The sequence below is a fragment of the Pipistrellus kuhlii genome, unplaced genomic scaffold, assembly GCF_014108245.1.
Source record: "Pipistrellus kuhlii isolate mPipKuh1 unplaced genomic scaffold, mPipKuh1.p scaffold_m20_p_5, whole genome shotgun sequence".
In the NCBI taxonomy this organism is placed as follows: domain Eukaryota; kingdom Metazoa; phylum Chordata; class Mammalia; order Chiroptera; family Vespertilionidae; genus Pipistrellus; species Pipistrellus kuhlii.
In genome coordinates this window covers 18,345,496-18,359,175 of record NW_023425551.1, presented here as the reverse complement: position 1 = coordinate 18,359,175, position 13,680 = coordinate 18,345,496, and the positions used below count along the sequence as shown (strand labels likewise).

Genomic DNA, 13,680 nt, shown 5'->3' with positions numbered 1-13,680 from the left:
GATTTGTCCCAGGAATGAAGGGAAGATTTAATATATGAAAATTGGTCAGTGTAATAGGCAGTGTTAATAGCATTAAGCACAAAAACTCACCTCACACAATAATTTCAACAGATACAGGTAAAGCATTTAATAAGATCCACCATCCTTTGGATAGCCTTTATCAGATTTAGAAAGTTCTTTTGTATTTTTCCTTTGTTGAGTGTTTTTATTGGGAAAGGATGTTGGCTTCTGTCATTTTTTCTTCATTCTTTTTTCTCTCTGTTCCTTAGATAATCTTAATTTGCTTATCCTAAAACTTCACTAATTCTTTTCTCTGCCAATTCAGAACTACTGTTGAGGTAGTCACTCTGTTAAATATTGTACTTTTGAACTACATAATTTACATATTTTTAATAATTTCTATCTTTCTATTGATATTTTCTATTTGCTAATATATTCTCATACTTCCTCTTAATTCTTTAGTCATGATTTTCTTTAGGTCTCTTGACATATAAAATCTTTTAACAGTCTTTGTCTAATAAATTCAATATCTGGGCTTTCTTAGGGACAGTTTTTATTGACTTCTTTAATTTCCATATAGGGTCATACTCTACTGTTGTTGTTTTTTTATGTCTTTTAAATTTTTGTTGCTAACTGGACATTTGAGATAATATAATGTGGCAAACCTTGAAATCAGATTCTCTATCCCACGCTTCCATGATTTGTCACTTTTGTTGTTACTTTTACTACTAATTTAGTTAGTGAATCTCCTGGGGTAATTCTGTGTAAAGTCTATATTTGGTGTGTGTGGGGTGTGTGTGTGTGTGTGTGTGTGTGTGTGTGTTGTGCAACCAATGGAGTGTCCACTTAGTTCAGTGGTCAGCTAATGACTGGACAGAGATTTCCTTAAGTGCCTGGAACCACATCCTGCAGCCTTTTCCAAGGGGCTCTGAGTGTGTGTTGGGACGTGTTTCAGGGCTTCAGTAGGCAGTTTCTAACTCTCCCTTACAAAGATTTCACGCACTGTTTACGCAGATTGTCAAGGTCAGCCAGAGGTGAAGGTTTAGAGCCTTCTCTGGTCTTCCTGGGCACACACAGTCCTGCACATGCATGTGGCCCTTTAGATTTCCAGGAGTGTCTTGGAGCTTTTCAGAGTACCCTATATACACATGTCATTTTCCTTTTAATAGTTTGGTCATCCCCTCATTTGTCTTAACTTGTATCACCACCTAAGTTGCAACTGTTTTTGGACAAATGCCTAGGGATGTGGCTGTTCACACAGCTGGCTGAGTCACATCAATTTAAGACAAGTCCTGAGAATGGAGCTGTTGCCACAGAGTCATATAGTGTACCTCTCTGAACCTGTTCTGCCCTCTCCTGTGACTGCTAGCCTGCTGGTTTTCAGAGATACCATAGTTGTGAGTCTTTGATTTCTAAAGCTACCATGGAGCTGGCAAGAGGGTTATGAAAATAGGGCAAGTTTAAACTCCGCAGAGCTTGCTGTGTTTATCAGAATTTAACTTTTTCTTGAATTGCTCCTTGGATTGTTATAAACATTTGGCTAATTGTTAAAGTTCTTAAAAAGTTTATTTTGACAGTGTTCTTCCATTTTTTTTAAATTTTAAAAATTTATATATTTTATTTTCTTTCTTTCTTTATTTGCTTATTTATTTATTTCTTTTTGAGGCAACTCCACACTGTTTTCAATAGTGTCTGTACCAGTCTTCATTCCCACCAGCAGTGTACTAGGGTTCATTTTTCTCCGCATCCTCACCATTTGTATGTCCTCTTTGGAGAAGCGTCTGTTTAGGTCCTTTGCCCATTTTTTAATTGGTTTATTTGTCTTTCTTTCATTGAGTTGTATGAGTTCCTTATATATTTTGGAAATTGTCCCCTAAACAAATGTATTATTGGCCAATATGTTCTCCCATTCATTGAATTCTCTTCATTGTTGATGGTTTGTTGTACAGAAGCTTTTTATTTTTATGCAGTCCATTTGTTTATTTTTTCCTTTTTTTTCTTGACCTAGGCATTGTATCAGTGAAAATTTTGCTATGTGAAAGGTCTGATATGTTGTCTACATTTCCTTCAAGGATTTTTATGGTTTCACGACTTAGATTTAAATATTTTATTCATTTTGAGTTTATTCTTGTATATGATCTAAGTTGGTGATCTAGTTTCATTTGTTTTTTCATGTGCCTGCCCAATTTTCCCAACACCATTTATTGAAGAGACTGTCTTTACTCCATTGCCTCCTTTGTCAAATACTATTGACAAAGGAGGCAATGTCTGTTCCATTGATCTATATGCCTCTACTGTGCCAGTACCAGGCTGTTTAGATTACAGTGGCTTTGTAGTATAGCTTGATATCTGGTATTATGATCCTTCCAACTCTGTTCTTCTTTCTATAGATTATTGTGGCTATTCAGGCTCTTTTTTGATTCCATATAAATTTTGAAGTATTTTTTCTAGTCCTGTGAAATATGTTTTTGGTATTTTAATAGGGATTGCATTGAATCTATAGATTGTTTTGGGTAGTATGGACATGATAACGGTAGATGTACATGATGTTGAGAAAAACACAAACTAAGATTTTTATGTTTGTTTTAGAACTAGTGAATTTTAAAACCTTGGTTGAATAAAATATCTAAATGAGATGTTTTTAAACAAAATAGTTCATAAAAAAGCAGATAATTATAAAGTTATTAATTTATGCTAAACTTTAAGAATAAGTATTTTAAGAATATAATATTTGAAACAATATATTTTTCTTAATTATATCCTTTAGGTCAAAAACTGTATTCTTTATGTCTATTTCCCCTACTATCTTTGTGAAGTGCCATATGTGTAGCACACACTGGAGATATTTATTATAGGAATGAGATATTAATTTATGTTTTTAGAAATTGTTTATAATTTTAATTCTGATAATACATTTAAAAAATGTCATTAGGAGTGCTCTTTTAGGAAATCTCATATCACCACCTAAGTTGCAATTGAGAGATTTAATTTTATTCTCAAAAGACTTGTCTCCAGACCTCATGTTATTTTTAAGTAATAGGTCTGTTACCTCTATTATTTATGTATTTAAGCACAGAGAAATAGACCCATACCTCACTCTAAAAGAGAACAATGAAAATTGTAACTCATTTAGACATTTTTGTTCCTTTAAGTACCTTTCCAAATTTAGAAAGGGCTTTTCTAAAGTAGTTCTGTAGCAATACCACAGGTCTATCTCTTTGAAGATCCTTCCATCACTTATATATCTATATATATTTTATTTTTGTTATTTTAATATATATGTATTCACATGTTTATATCCTTAGCCAACTTTAATTAATAATATTTGTATTTTAATATTTACAAATTTGTATGTATACATATATTTTTAAAGTTTTTACTACCTCTAACAACACTTGTGGCTATGGAAAGGACCTGGCCGGGAAAGTAGCATCTATAGGTAAATAAAACCAAGTAATAAATGCACTAAGGTAAATACATATAAATGTATATATTTATTGATTATAAGGGATATATTTCTCTGCACAATCTCTATTAATCATTGCTTTAAACTAGTGGTTCTCAACTTTTCTAATGCCGCAACCCTTTAATACAATTTCTTATGTTGGGGTGACTCGCAATCATAATTATTTTCGTTGCTACTTCATAACTGTAATTTTGCTACTGTTAATGAATCATAATATAAATATTTGTGTTTTCCGATGGTCTCAACAGGTTGAGAACCACTAGCAGGGTCGCCTAAGATCATCAGAAAGGTTGAGAAGCATTGCGTATGAAGTATAAAACTTATAACTACTAAATCTGATTATAAATTATGAATATGATATTTGCAAATACTTGAATTTATTTTTGTTTATAAATTATTTTAATATTCAGTGTTAGTGTGCACCCTGTTACTATTCATTGTCAACTTAAAAGTAGAGAAACAACCCAGCCAAAGTGGTTCAGTTGGTTGAACCACTGTGTACCACAAAGTTGCTGGTTTGATTCCCTGACAGGGTACATACCTGGGCTGTGGGTTCAATCCTTTGTCAAGGCACATACTTGAAAAGCAACCAATCCATGTTTCTCTCTCACATTGATGTTTTCTTCTTTCTAAAATTAATAATATATATTTTTTAAGTAGAGAAACTACTATCTTCCCAGCCTCTAAGAGTAACTGAGATACAATAGATATCTAATAATTGCTGGATAAACAGATTTAATTTTTTAATTTTGCTATTTTTCTATTTAATTTTTTTTCTAATTCTTAAGGAGGTTGTAGGAAAACATAAGAAATGATTACTATGACTCCTGGTTGCAGTTTGAGCATGATCTCATTGAAAAAAATGACAAAGTCGATGTTAAGTTACTCAAATCTAGAGCAGGTCAGCATGTCATTGAGACAAGAGGGAAACTAAGAAAGGCAAGTAAAACTAATAGGAAAGGAGGAACAGGCTTACTTTTAAGTTTTGCCAGTAACAATTTGTTATAAGATTTGCCTTTATATTTTAAATTGTTTCTTACCCATTCAATTGCATCACTTAATATGTGCAAAAAATAGTGTGCATGTTTTATAAAATATGTTTAAATAAAATATTAACTAAACTTCAGGTATCAGACTTATCTGGAAGGCTTGTTAAAACTTAGACTAAATGATTTCAGTTTGTCTGGGATGGGGCCCAATAATTTGCATTTCTAACAAGTTTCCAGGTAATGTGTCACTTGTGGTCTGGAAACCTCACTTTAATGTAAACCAGTGATCAAAATCAGCTGTTTACTAATCCTCCCAATAAAAAAAAATTAAAGTACACTATCATCTTTTTTCTTTTTTTTGCTAATAACAAAAAATATATAGTCTAGCCTCTAAACATCTGCATCATTGTCCTGATTTTTTGAAGGAAATAAACAATAAAAAGATACACATTAGAGCCATCGTGAAGTACGAATAACTCACTAAAACATCAGGTGAATTGTGATTTCTGTAAGAAAAGCTTTAATTAATACTAATCACCATATAAAATGAGCAGCTTATTTGTGAACTCCGAAGGTCAGGCCATTCCTCTTTGCCAAAGAAGAAAGAAGTGTTTCCACATGGTAAATTCAGAAGAAATGTTTTGTCCTTACTGTTTTAATGATTGCTACAAGGTTTTCCTATGTAGTGTTGCAGCAATCAAACCAGCTTTTCTGATTCATGTATGGTTACAGATAATACAGCACACTATTATCCACCAGGTTAAAATGTTGAATTTCCTTTAAAATTTATGAATGCTATTCTTTTGGGATAGTTATTAGAGTACTTGGTATGATCGAATTTTTACCAAATTACCATCTGCTACACTTCCCTTAGTTTACAGACATTCAGTCTGAGTGTTCTGTGATATACTTTAAGTTTTGGAGGCCCAGACAGGACTGGAAACTCAATGTCTTGATTTATAGTTTGGTATTCTTTCCATTAACCTTGGTATTTACTTTACCAAAAGGTATTTGGAATCAAATATTTTCAAATATTTGTTTGATGAAATGTTTAAGGTTCACATATATTAGTATTATACAGCAGGATCAAAACAAATAGTTTAGTACAGAGACAATAAACTGTGCAATTATTTACTTCTGTTATCTCTATTGTCATAATCTATTATTATCCAGATACAATCAATTAAAAATTGCAAAAATTGGTTTCTTTTTTATAAATATGTTTAGGATCATCATACATAGTATTCATGGAAGTAATTATAAGAGACTATGTAATTTCTATCACATGATGCTAGAAATAGGGCTGTATGTTTCTTTATTCCTCTGGTAAAATAAAATATAGTCCCAGCGTCACTAATAGAGGAGTATTTTGAATATTTAATAATGCTCTTCTGTTCAACTCAGAATTTATTGTTAAATTTGGTTTTCTAGTAAGTTTTTTATTTGTTGTATTTTTTTCTATTTTAATAGTAAAGACAAAAATATTCCTTTATTGGCATCATTGAGAAATGAAACTTTCTTGAAGCTCATTTTATTTCACTTGTTAAGTAATTATTGAGGGGCAAGGAGCAGGCATAGCTAGGGTGGGAGCTAGGACCATGCCTAGATACTATGCCCAGAAACTGTTCAGTAGCAGCATGTCTCATTGCCATGCGCAGTGATCCTCTAGTCTAGTGTGTGGTGGTTGGCAAAACAGGGCAGTGGGCAAGACAAGCTACTCATGAGCTATGCCAGTGATGCCTTCCCAGCTGGGTAAGTGCCCACCTTCTTCCACTGCTACACAGTCAGCATCACCATTAGGACTCAAGCAGAATCCTGGGACTCTGTAACACAGCCAGACAAGAAAATTATGATCACTCAGGAAGACTGTAATCATCTAAGATCTTTATCTCATCCAGTGACTGATATCTTTCTTATATGCTTCTCTGTGGTCAGGCTAGCCTCATTTCTCAATGTAAAAGGAGTTGGTAACAGAATTTAAGGAATATGTACCAAATATACTCTCTTATTAATAGCAACTCAGATGATCTCTGAGGTGACCCTGAAACTTTAACAAGACTGATATGAAAGAAAAACCTATATGTGTAGAACGAGAACAGAAACAGTTACAAGATAGGAGCATGCTGTTTTGTGCTTTAACCCAGAAGGGTCTAAAGACTATTTGGTGACGCTATTGAAACCATTTTAACTCAAGAAATACATGGGAAAAAATTGGATCAAGATGTAAAATGGTTGTTTGGTTGTGTGAGAAACATCATTATTGGCCAAGGAAATTGTCTGTTTCTATGGGCAAGCATAAGAAATGCTACAAGTTATATACCTAGACCTCTTATAAATAATGAAGTAATTTAAAACTTGAAGGGGTTGTGGGGTGTGTCCTCAGAATTCTATAGAATTCATTAAGCATGTTTTCTAAATGTCCAAGAAGCAGCAAACAGAATCAGAAACCACAATCTATTATACTTTATCTCAACCAGAAGGTATACGATCTCTTAAGGGTTTAACAGTTTAAAAAAAAATTCAATCACATCATGTTCTATGTAATAAACCATGTTGTAAATGGAACTGCCTGGCTTGACCATACACATTTCTGCATAGTCTTTATGTAATCTTCACAAAGAAATATATTCTCCTTTTTCTCCAATTAATTGTTTTTGTATGTAAGTTGCTTTCTATTCCAGTATGTCGAGAAGGCAAGTCACGAAACCAAAGGTTGCTCCAAGAGAACAGGAGATGGGCCATACCTGAGGAGTAAATATATGAGATAAAAAAGAACAAATGTTTTATTATTGATCACAAGTTAAGTGTAGCAAATACTTCTATACTGAACCTTAATATGCTTTCTTAAAAGATGCCAAAAGTGTAATAAGGTTATAATTGCATTTATCATTAACACAAAAAATGTACACATTTCAGTTCATGTGAATTAAACTCTAGCACTGCTTCTGGCATAGAATAATTAGTAAGATGTTGCTTTTTCTTTCACCTTGTATTGATGGATAATCCTGCCAATAACCATAAGTAGTGACCTAACAAGTCTTTGGCAGAGGTGCACCTAATGCACTGCCATGATCTGCATATGCATAGAATAAAACTCCATAAGGAGAGAACCATTCGAAAGTAGTAGGCTGGGAAAAACCAAGATGGTGGCATAGGTAAACAACTAATCTGCAGCCTCGGACAACAATTTCAAAACAACAACTAAAAGACAAAACGCCTATCACTCAGAACCATGGGAAAGCTGGCTGAAAGAGAAAGGAGCACAAGCGCTGAAAAGCTGAAAAGCCTAGGTATGGAGGCACAAGTATCGGACTGGTGGCGGGAGTTTATTCAACATAATGTAGCGTATTGAATGGCTTGGGGCCATTATGAATATTGATTTTGGGGTTGTATTATGGATAAACATATAGGGAACATCTGCTGAACAATACTGGTTAATGTTCCTTCAGTATACTAGTTTTAAGAACCATTGAGAATTCTTCAGCGATAACTGTAATGATGAAAAAATCAGAAGGTAATTCAGTACAAAGAGGAATTCCCTTAATTGGCTTATACCAGCCTGTCAGACTGGTTAAACCAAAAAATATCTGGCAAGCGCTACTAGGAAGACTGAAAAATGTATGTCCAAAAAAATGGCACTTCCACCATGATTATGCCCAATCAATCCCGCAAGCTTTGAGAAAGAGAGGGAACTCTGTTTCAAATATGTGAAGAGTGGGCAAAATTTGATCAAGTGGATTTTATGGAACATCTCATTTCTCAGACCTGTCATTACCAACATGGGCACATAAACTTGTGTTTTTAAACTACTATTGCAGAAAGATTTCTGTAACATACTGCCAAAGATATTCTGCCATACCTACATACCAGACTACTGTGTGCAAGGAATGGTACATTATAGAAGATAATGATCAAGAGAATGGTCAAGAACAGTCTATGACAAGACTGAGCAGAATAAGAAGAAAATAGAAATAGTTGTGTCTCCCAACTTTTTTTTTCCATTCCATTCATTTTAATAACAAGGCAATGAGTAAAAAATATAGTTGTCTTACACAAACATGACTAAAGGCTCACTGTTCTTTGAGGTAATGCTAGAGAAGCCTGATCACGCCAAAGCCAGAGGTCCCAATTTCATCTGCCACCTCCCCCATTTTTTACGGTTTGCTCTAAGTTATCCTGAAATAGGGAGACAACAACAAATTCATTGGAGATGAGGGAGATATGATTTATGCAGCATCCTCTGCCAAATTAAAATAAGCAAAGAAGTTACTATGTGTCCAGAGATGTTCCAAAGAGACTAATTGGTCTTCAGATGAGACACACACTAGAATATAAGCAGATTCTCAGGAGCCACGTGGCTTCCATCAGTGTGGTGAGAATGGTCATAACTGCACTGCCAGATGTGGACTGTCGGCGTGTGAAACACACTGGTTCCTCATTGTATAGCAGTTTTGCACTTAAATGTGAGAGATGGTCTGATGGTGACATGCTCTCAAGACTGTTCCTTTGCTTTGGGGGATATAACCTCACAATTATCACCTTTCTGGATGTTAGTTATGGAGTTTGGCGATAAGAACATTATTTCTATACCAGGAGGTAGTATTGTAATAGTGAAAAATACAGTAATGTAAGCTGGGAACTTATAATGGGTATGAGTGTGGCATTGCCCACTGGTAGTACTAACATGGGCTAGTAATGAGCGATTCATCTGACACCATCAGGGCATGGTACTGGGTTAGTGCGCCAGGACTGACATGCCAAATGCCATAGAATAAGGGACTTAAACAACAGAAATGTATTTGACCCAGTTCTATAGGCTGAATGGTTAGTTTCCTCTGAGTCTTCTGTCCTCAGCTTGTTGACTACTGCCTTCTCACTGTGTTCTCATAGGGCCTTTTCCTCTGTGAATGTGTGGTCCTGGTAACTCTTCCTCTTTTATAGGGACACCAGTCCTATTGGATTAGGGACCCACCCATATAACTTCACTTAATCATAAGTACCTCCTTTAAGGTTCTATCTCCTAATACAGAAACATTGGGGATTAGAGCTTCCGTTTATGAATTTCAGGAGGAGTGTTTCACAGTTAAGTCCATGACAGGGACCCAGAGCATGGAACGTATTTCCAAGGACTAAAGAGCCATGTGAAAGTAGTAGTGTGCTGTATTTGTGTAACAAGGGTAATCATTGGATACTTTAATAGGAAAATTGAGTTGTAGAATCATAGTTCTTTGGACCTCTGTCCCTCTGAAGGGGGTCCTTTTCAACAGAGCCTGGTGAGCCATCAGGACAAGTTTTCTGACTCCAGTTGGATGAGTTCCAGATTATCAGTAGGCCACCCAAGCTTTTAAGCCTAATGTGGGACGTTCTGAATGAATCTGTTGCCTATGCTACATCTCTCCTGCTCTCCTTCCCAGCAGCCACCTCTGGTTCCAGATAAATAAACATACATTGACCTCATATTTGCTTAAGGTCATCAAAGCCATGCTGTCTCAGTGTACAAAATCCAGGCAGAGGAACAATAGGACCAAACCCCCAGTGTTTGATGCTGGATTTTATAATGAAAGAAATACAGTGGACCTGCAGGTGACTGAGGATAGTTGATCTTCTCAGCACAGCTGACTACTTTAGAACTGCTACCCAAAAATATGTCTTATCTTTCATGAGTGAGTAAGATTTCCTGTTCCTCATTTTTTCCTCTTTTTTGCTTCTTCCCCCTGTTTGATGCTAGATAAACAAGGCCTATAAATGTGTTTAGTTTTGGAAAAAAAACTCACGTTAAGTCCCAATTGTACAACTTACTAGTTTACTTGACTTTAGGCAAGTAATTAAATTTCTCTGTACATCACATTTCTCATTTATGACATTGAAATAGTAATTTATACCCTGCCAGGATTGTCATAAAAGTTGAGTGAGATAACTTACATAAGCAACTAGCATGGTACATAGAACATGGCTGGCACTCAAAACATTTTAATTTGCTTTCCCCTTCTATGATAGCACCAGGTAGGAGAATAAAGGAGAAGAGATTTGGAGAACAGAGGGAAAAGTCAAAAGTTCCACTTTTACATAAGTAACTGGGCATCAATATACTAAATGGTATAAAAGATGTGTAATCTTTAAACAATATCCTGCATAGTATTTTGTAAATTAGAGACTGTGCAACGATAGCAGTAAAATAGAAGTTGCATTTGTGCCATTTGAATAAAAATATCATTACTGCCCTTGTACAATATAGTGACAATAGTTAATTCCAAATTTACCCATTAAATCTCCTGGTTGCCCTAGCTGTTTTGACTCAGTGGTTAGACCATTGTCCCATGGACTAAAGGGCGGTGGGTTTGATTCCGGTCAAGGGCACACCTTGGTTGAAGGTTTGATCCCTGACCCTGATTAGGGTATGTGTGGGAGGCAGCCAACCAGTGTGTCTCTCTCACATCCATATTTCTCTCTGTGTGTCTCTCCCCCTCCCACTCTCTCTAAAAATCAGTGGGTGGGGAGATATCTTTGGGTGAGGATTAACACAACAAAATAAAACACAATCTCCTGGTTAGTGTGTTCACAAATGCAGTATCATAAATTAAAAGTTACTGAAAAGAGTCTTGTAAACTATTCTAGAATTCTGTGCTTAAAATTCTTCTGTCTTCCTGTTGCCCATATTACGAGGCTTCTGAACTCTCAGCATGCAAGATCTGGCCACTTCTTTCTTCGGTAGCCTCAACTTCCCCCACCTTTCTGGGCTCTTACCTTTACTCCCCGGCTCCCACCATATTGCACTATTTTTGGTTTCTCTTTTCTGGACTTAAGCAAGTTGGGCCTGAGATGCACTTTTGATCTCTTCACCTGCTTTTTATTAATTATCTTTTATTTTTCTGCAAAGCCTTAATTGTAATCCCTTCCAGAAATTATCTTTTTCATTGTATATTTAGCCGCTAGCATGGCACCAGGCTCATTAGGAATTCAGTAAATACTTAAGTAAATGAGTCAGTATTCTGCCTTAATCCAAGGATTATATCATAATTTTATTGCATATATTATTGTATAACCTGTAAATTTTCAAATCCCATTTAAAAAAAAAAAAGTCGTTGTTTATTCTTTATATTATATGCCACTTTATACAATGTGTCACATTTAAAATGGGTCGATGTCTGCTTCCTTCTTATAATTGCTATAAGGGATTTGTAAATGCCATTGTAGTCATTCATTTTTATTTGGATTTTTCCAAATGGGGGGAAAAATCAAATATAGTGACTATTGTAATACAGAGAAGAGGATGTTCATAGAAAGGCTTTTCCTCTTAAGTTTCTGTCTGGTGAAAATGAGCTTATGAGATAAGCTCAGTCAAAATATTTAGATTATTGATATAAAATATCAGAAACATGTTTGTAGAGAAATATATCTCAAAAAAAAAACATGAACAATATACACGTGATCATGATGAAGTTATGTCATTGGGTTGTTCCATTGAGCTTTCCTTTTTATAAAATTTGACATTCTGAAGGATTTTTTTTTCCAGATGCATCTGCTTAGCACAGAGAATGGGAACTAAAGGTAGTATAAAACAATTCTAAGAAAGTGAATGTTGTGTGACCTTTTTTTAAATTTGCTTCACAAGTAATTTATTTTAAAAAAATTAACATCTGCTATTTTGAAGCTAATCTTAGTGTATTGAATGCTCTTAACCATTTCTCAATCCCACAGCCTTTTATCTTGCTTCTCCTGCTGTGTTCCCACCACCCTTGATCCCATTAGCAAACCTTGAGACCGCCTCAGGCTTACCAAAGTACTGCTTTGGTTTCAGCTGCTCTTCTGCAAGAGGAAGTGAATGTTGGGGGTTTTCTCTGTGGTACAGTTGTGATAAAGCTGTGGTGGTCTTATCTCTCTCTTAGGTAGTGGCTCTTTATGACTACACAGCGAATCGATCAGATGAACTAACCATCCATCGCGGAGACATTATCCGAGTGTTTTTCAAAGATAATGAAGACTGGTGGTATGGCAGCGTAGGAAAGGGACAGGAAGGTTATTTTCCAGCTAATCATGTGGCTAGTGAAAGTAAGTTTTATGCTCCCTTCCTGGTTTGCTAGAATGGTATAACTGATAGTACAAGATTTTATCATATTGTGCCCTTTAATTTACTGTCTTTGTAACTTTTGCATATGTTTACCAATGGGTATTGCTTTTCCTTTTCATGATGCAAAAGAAATAAAAGGGGAGGCACTAGTACACCAGAAAGCTATTACCTTCATCCTAGGGGACCTGCCCATCTCCCTACAACCTTCTTCAGCCCCTTTTCCCTGCACCTGCTTCATGCCCTTCAAGCACAATTGCTGATATGTCATCTCTTCTCTTGCCCAGTGACTCAGGTGACAGACACTTTAAGAGCCTCTAGTTCCCCAATTTCCATTCTTTTCCTTTATATACCGCAGGCCTAACTGTTTACCTATTACCTACCTATTTACACTAGATTGTTTCACTCTCAATAAAATTAAGCCCTCATTTGTGAAAGGAAAAAGAAAGGATCTGGAGAAGGAATTCTAAATACAGTTTCTGAAAGTGGTAGATTTCACCTTGAGAGATGAAAATAGAACACAGTGAGCTTGCGAAGAAAGACTACAAGGAAGGGGTGAAATACAATAATGCTTCTTCAGAAGAATCATTTTAGCAGTAGTTAACTTAATCATGTGGTGTGAAAAACCGTGCTCAGGGGTCAGGGAAACTGATTTCTAATCCTAGCTCCTCCACAGCTATTCCCGATGTGCCTCAGTTTCCTTCTATAAAGTGAGGAAGTTAAACTCTGTCATCTCTAAGTTTTTTTCCCCCCTCAAAGAATACTAAAATCATTTAGTTAGGATTTAAAATAGCATGGGAAGCCTAGAGATTACTCTGTTTTGAATAATTATTCAGTCTTTTGCTTCTGCAAAGAAGTAATTATTATAGATAATAGTTGTTTTTTAGGTTAGTCTGTGAACCCCCATTTAACTAAAACAATGGCTGAGCAAAAGTACTATTGATTCCTAAACTAAGTTCTGAATTTTTGAGAGCAAAAGAAATGGCATAGGAAGAATTTCCTTCCCTGATTACTGGGCCCTGGCTTAAGCCCAGATAAAATATTTTCTCTTTGGCACTTTCTACCACCTTGTCTGCACCCAGGGTCCCCCTGCCCAGTCTCGAAAGGGCTCCCAGTCTCATTGTAGCTTCCTTCCCCAGCTTATCTGCTGCTTTCAGCAA

At 35.6% G+C, this 13,680-nt stretch overlaps 1 protein-coding gene across 23 annotated transcripts in view; it reads left to right on the top strand.

Annotated features, from left to right (window-relative positions):
• AHI1 (Abelson helper integration site 1) overlaps positions 1–13,680 on the top strand; it is a 152,312-nt gene that overhangs the window by 96,043 nt on the left and 42,589 nt on the right. For 18 of the 23 annotated variants that reach the window (XM_045572623.1, XM_045572630.1, XM_045572631.1 and 15 more), the window contains one exon: positions 12,342–12,504. The exons of 4 other annotated variants lie outside the window; for them this stretch is intronic. In XM_045572623.1, the coding sequence (XP_045428579.1) occupies positions 12,342–12,504 (163 nt within the window). Of the gene's footprint in view, positions 1–12,341; positions 12,505–13,680 lie in introns of those variants that run through there. One more of the 23 variants, XM_045572633.1, reaches the window with a different exon arrangement.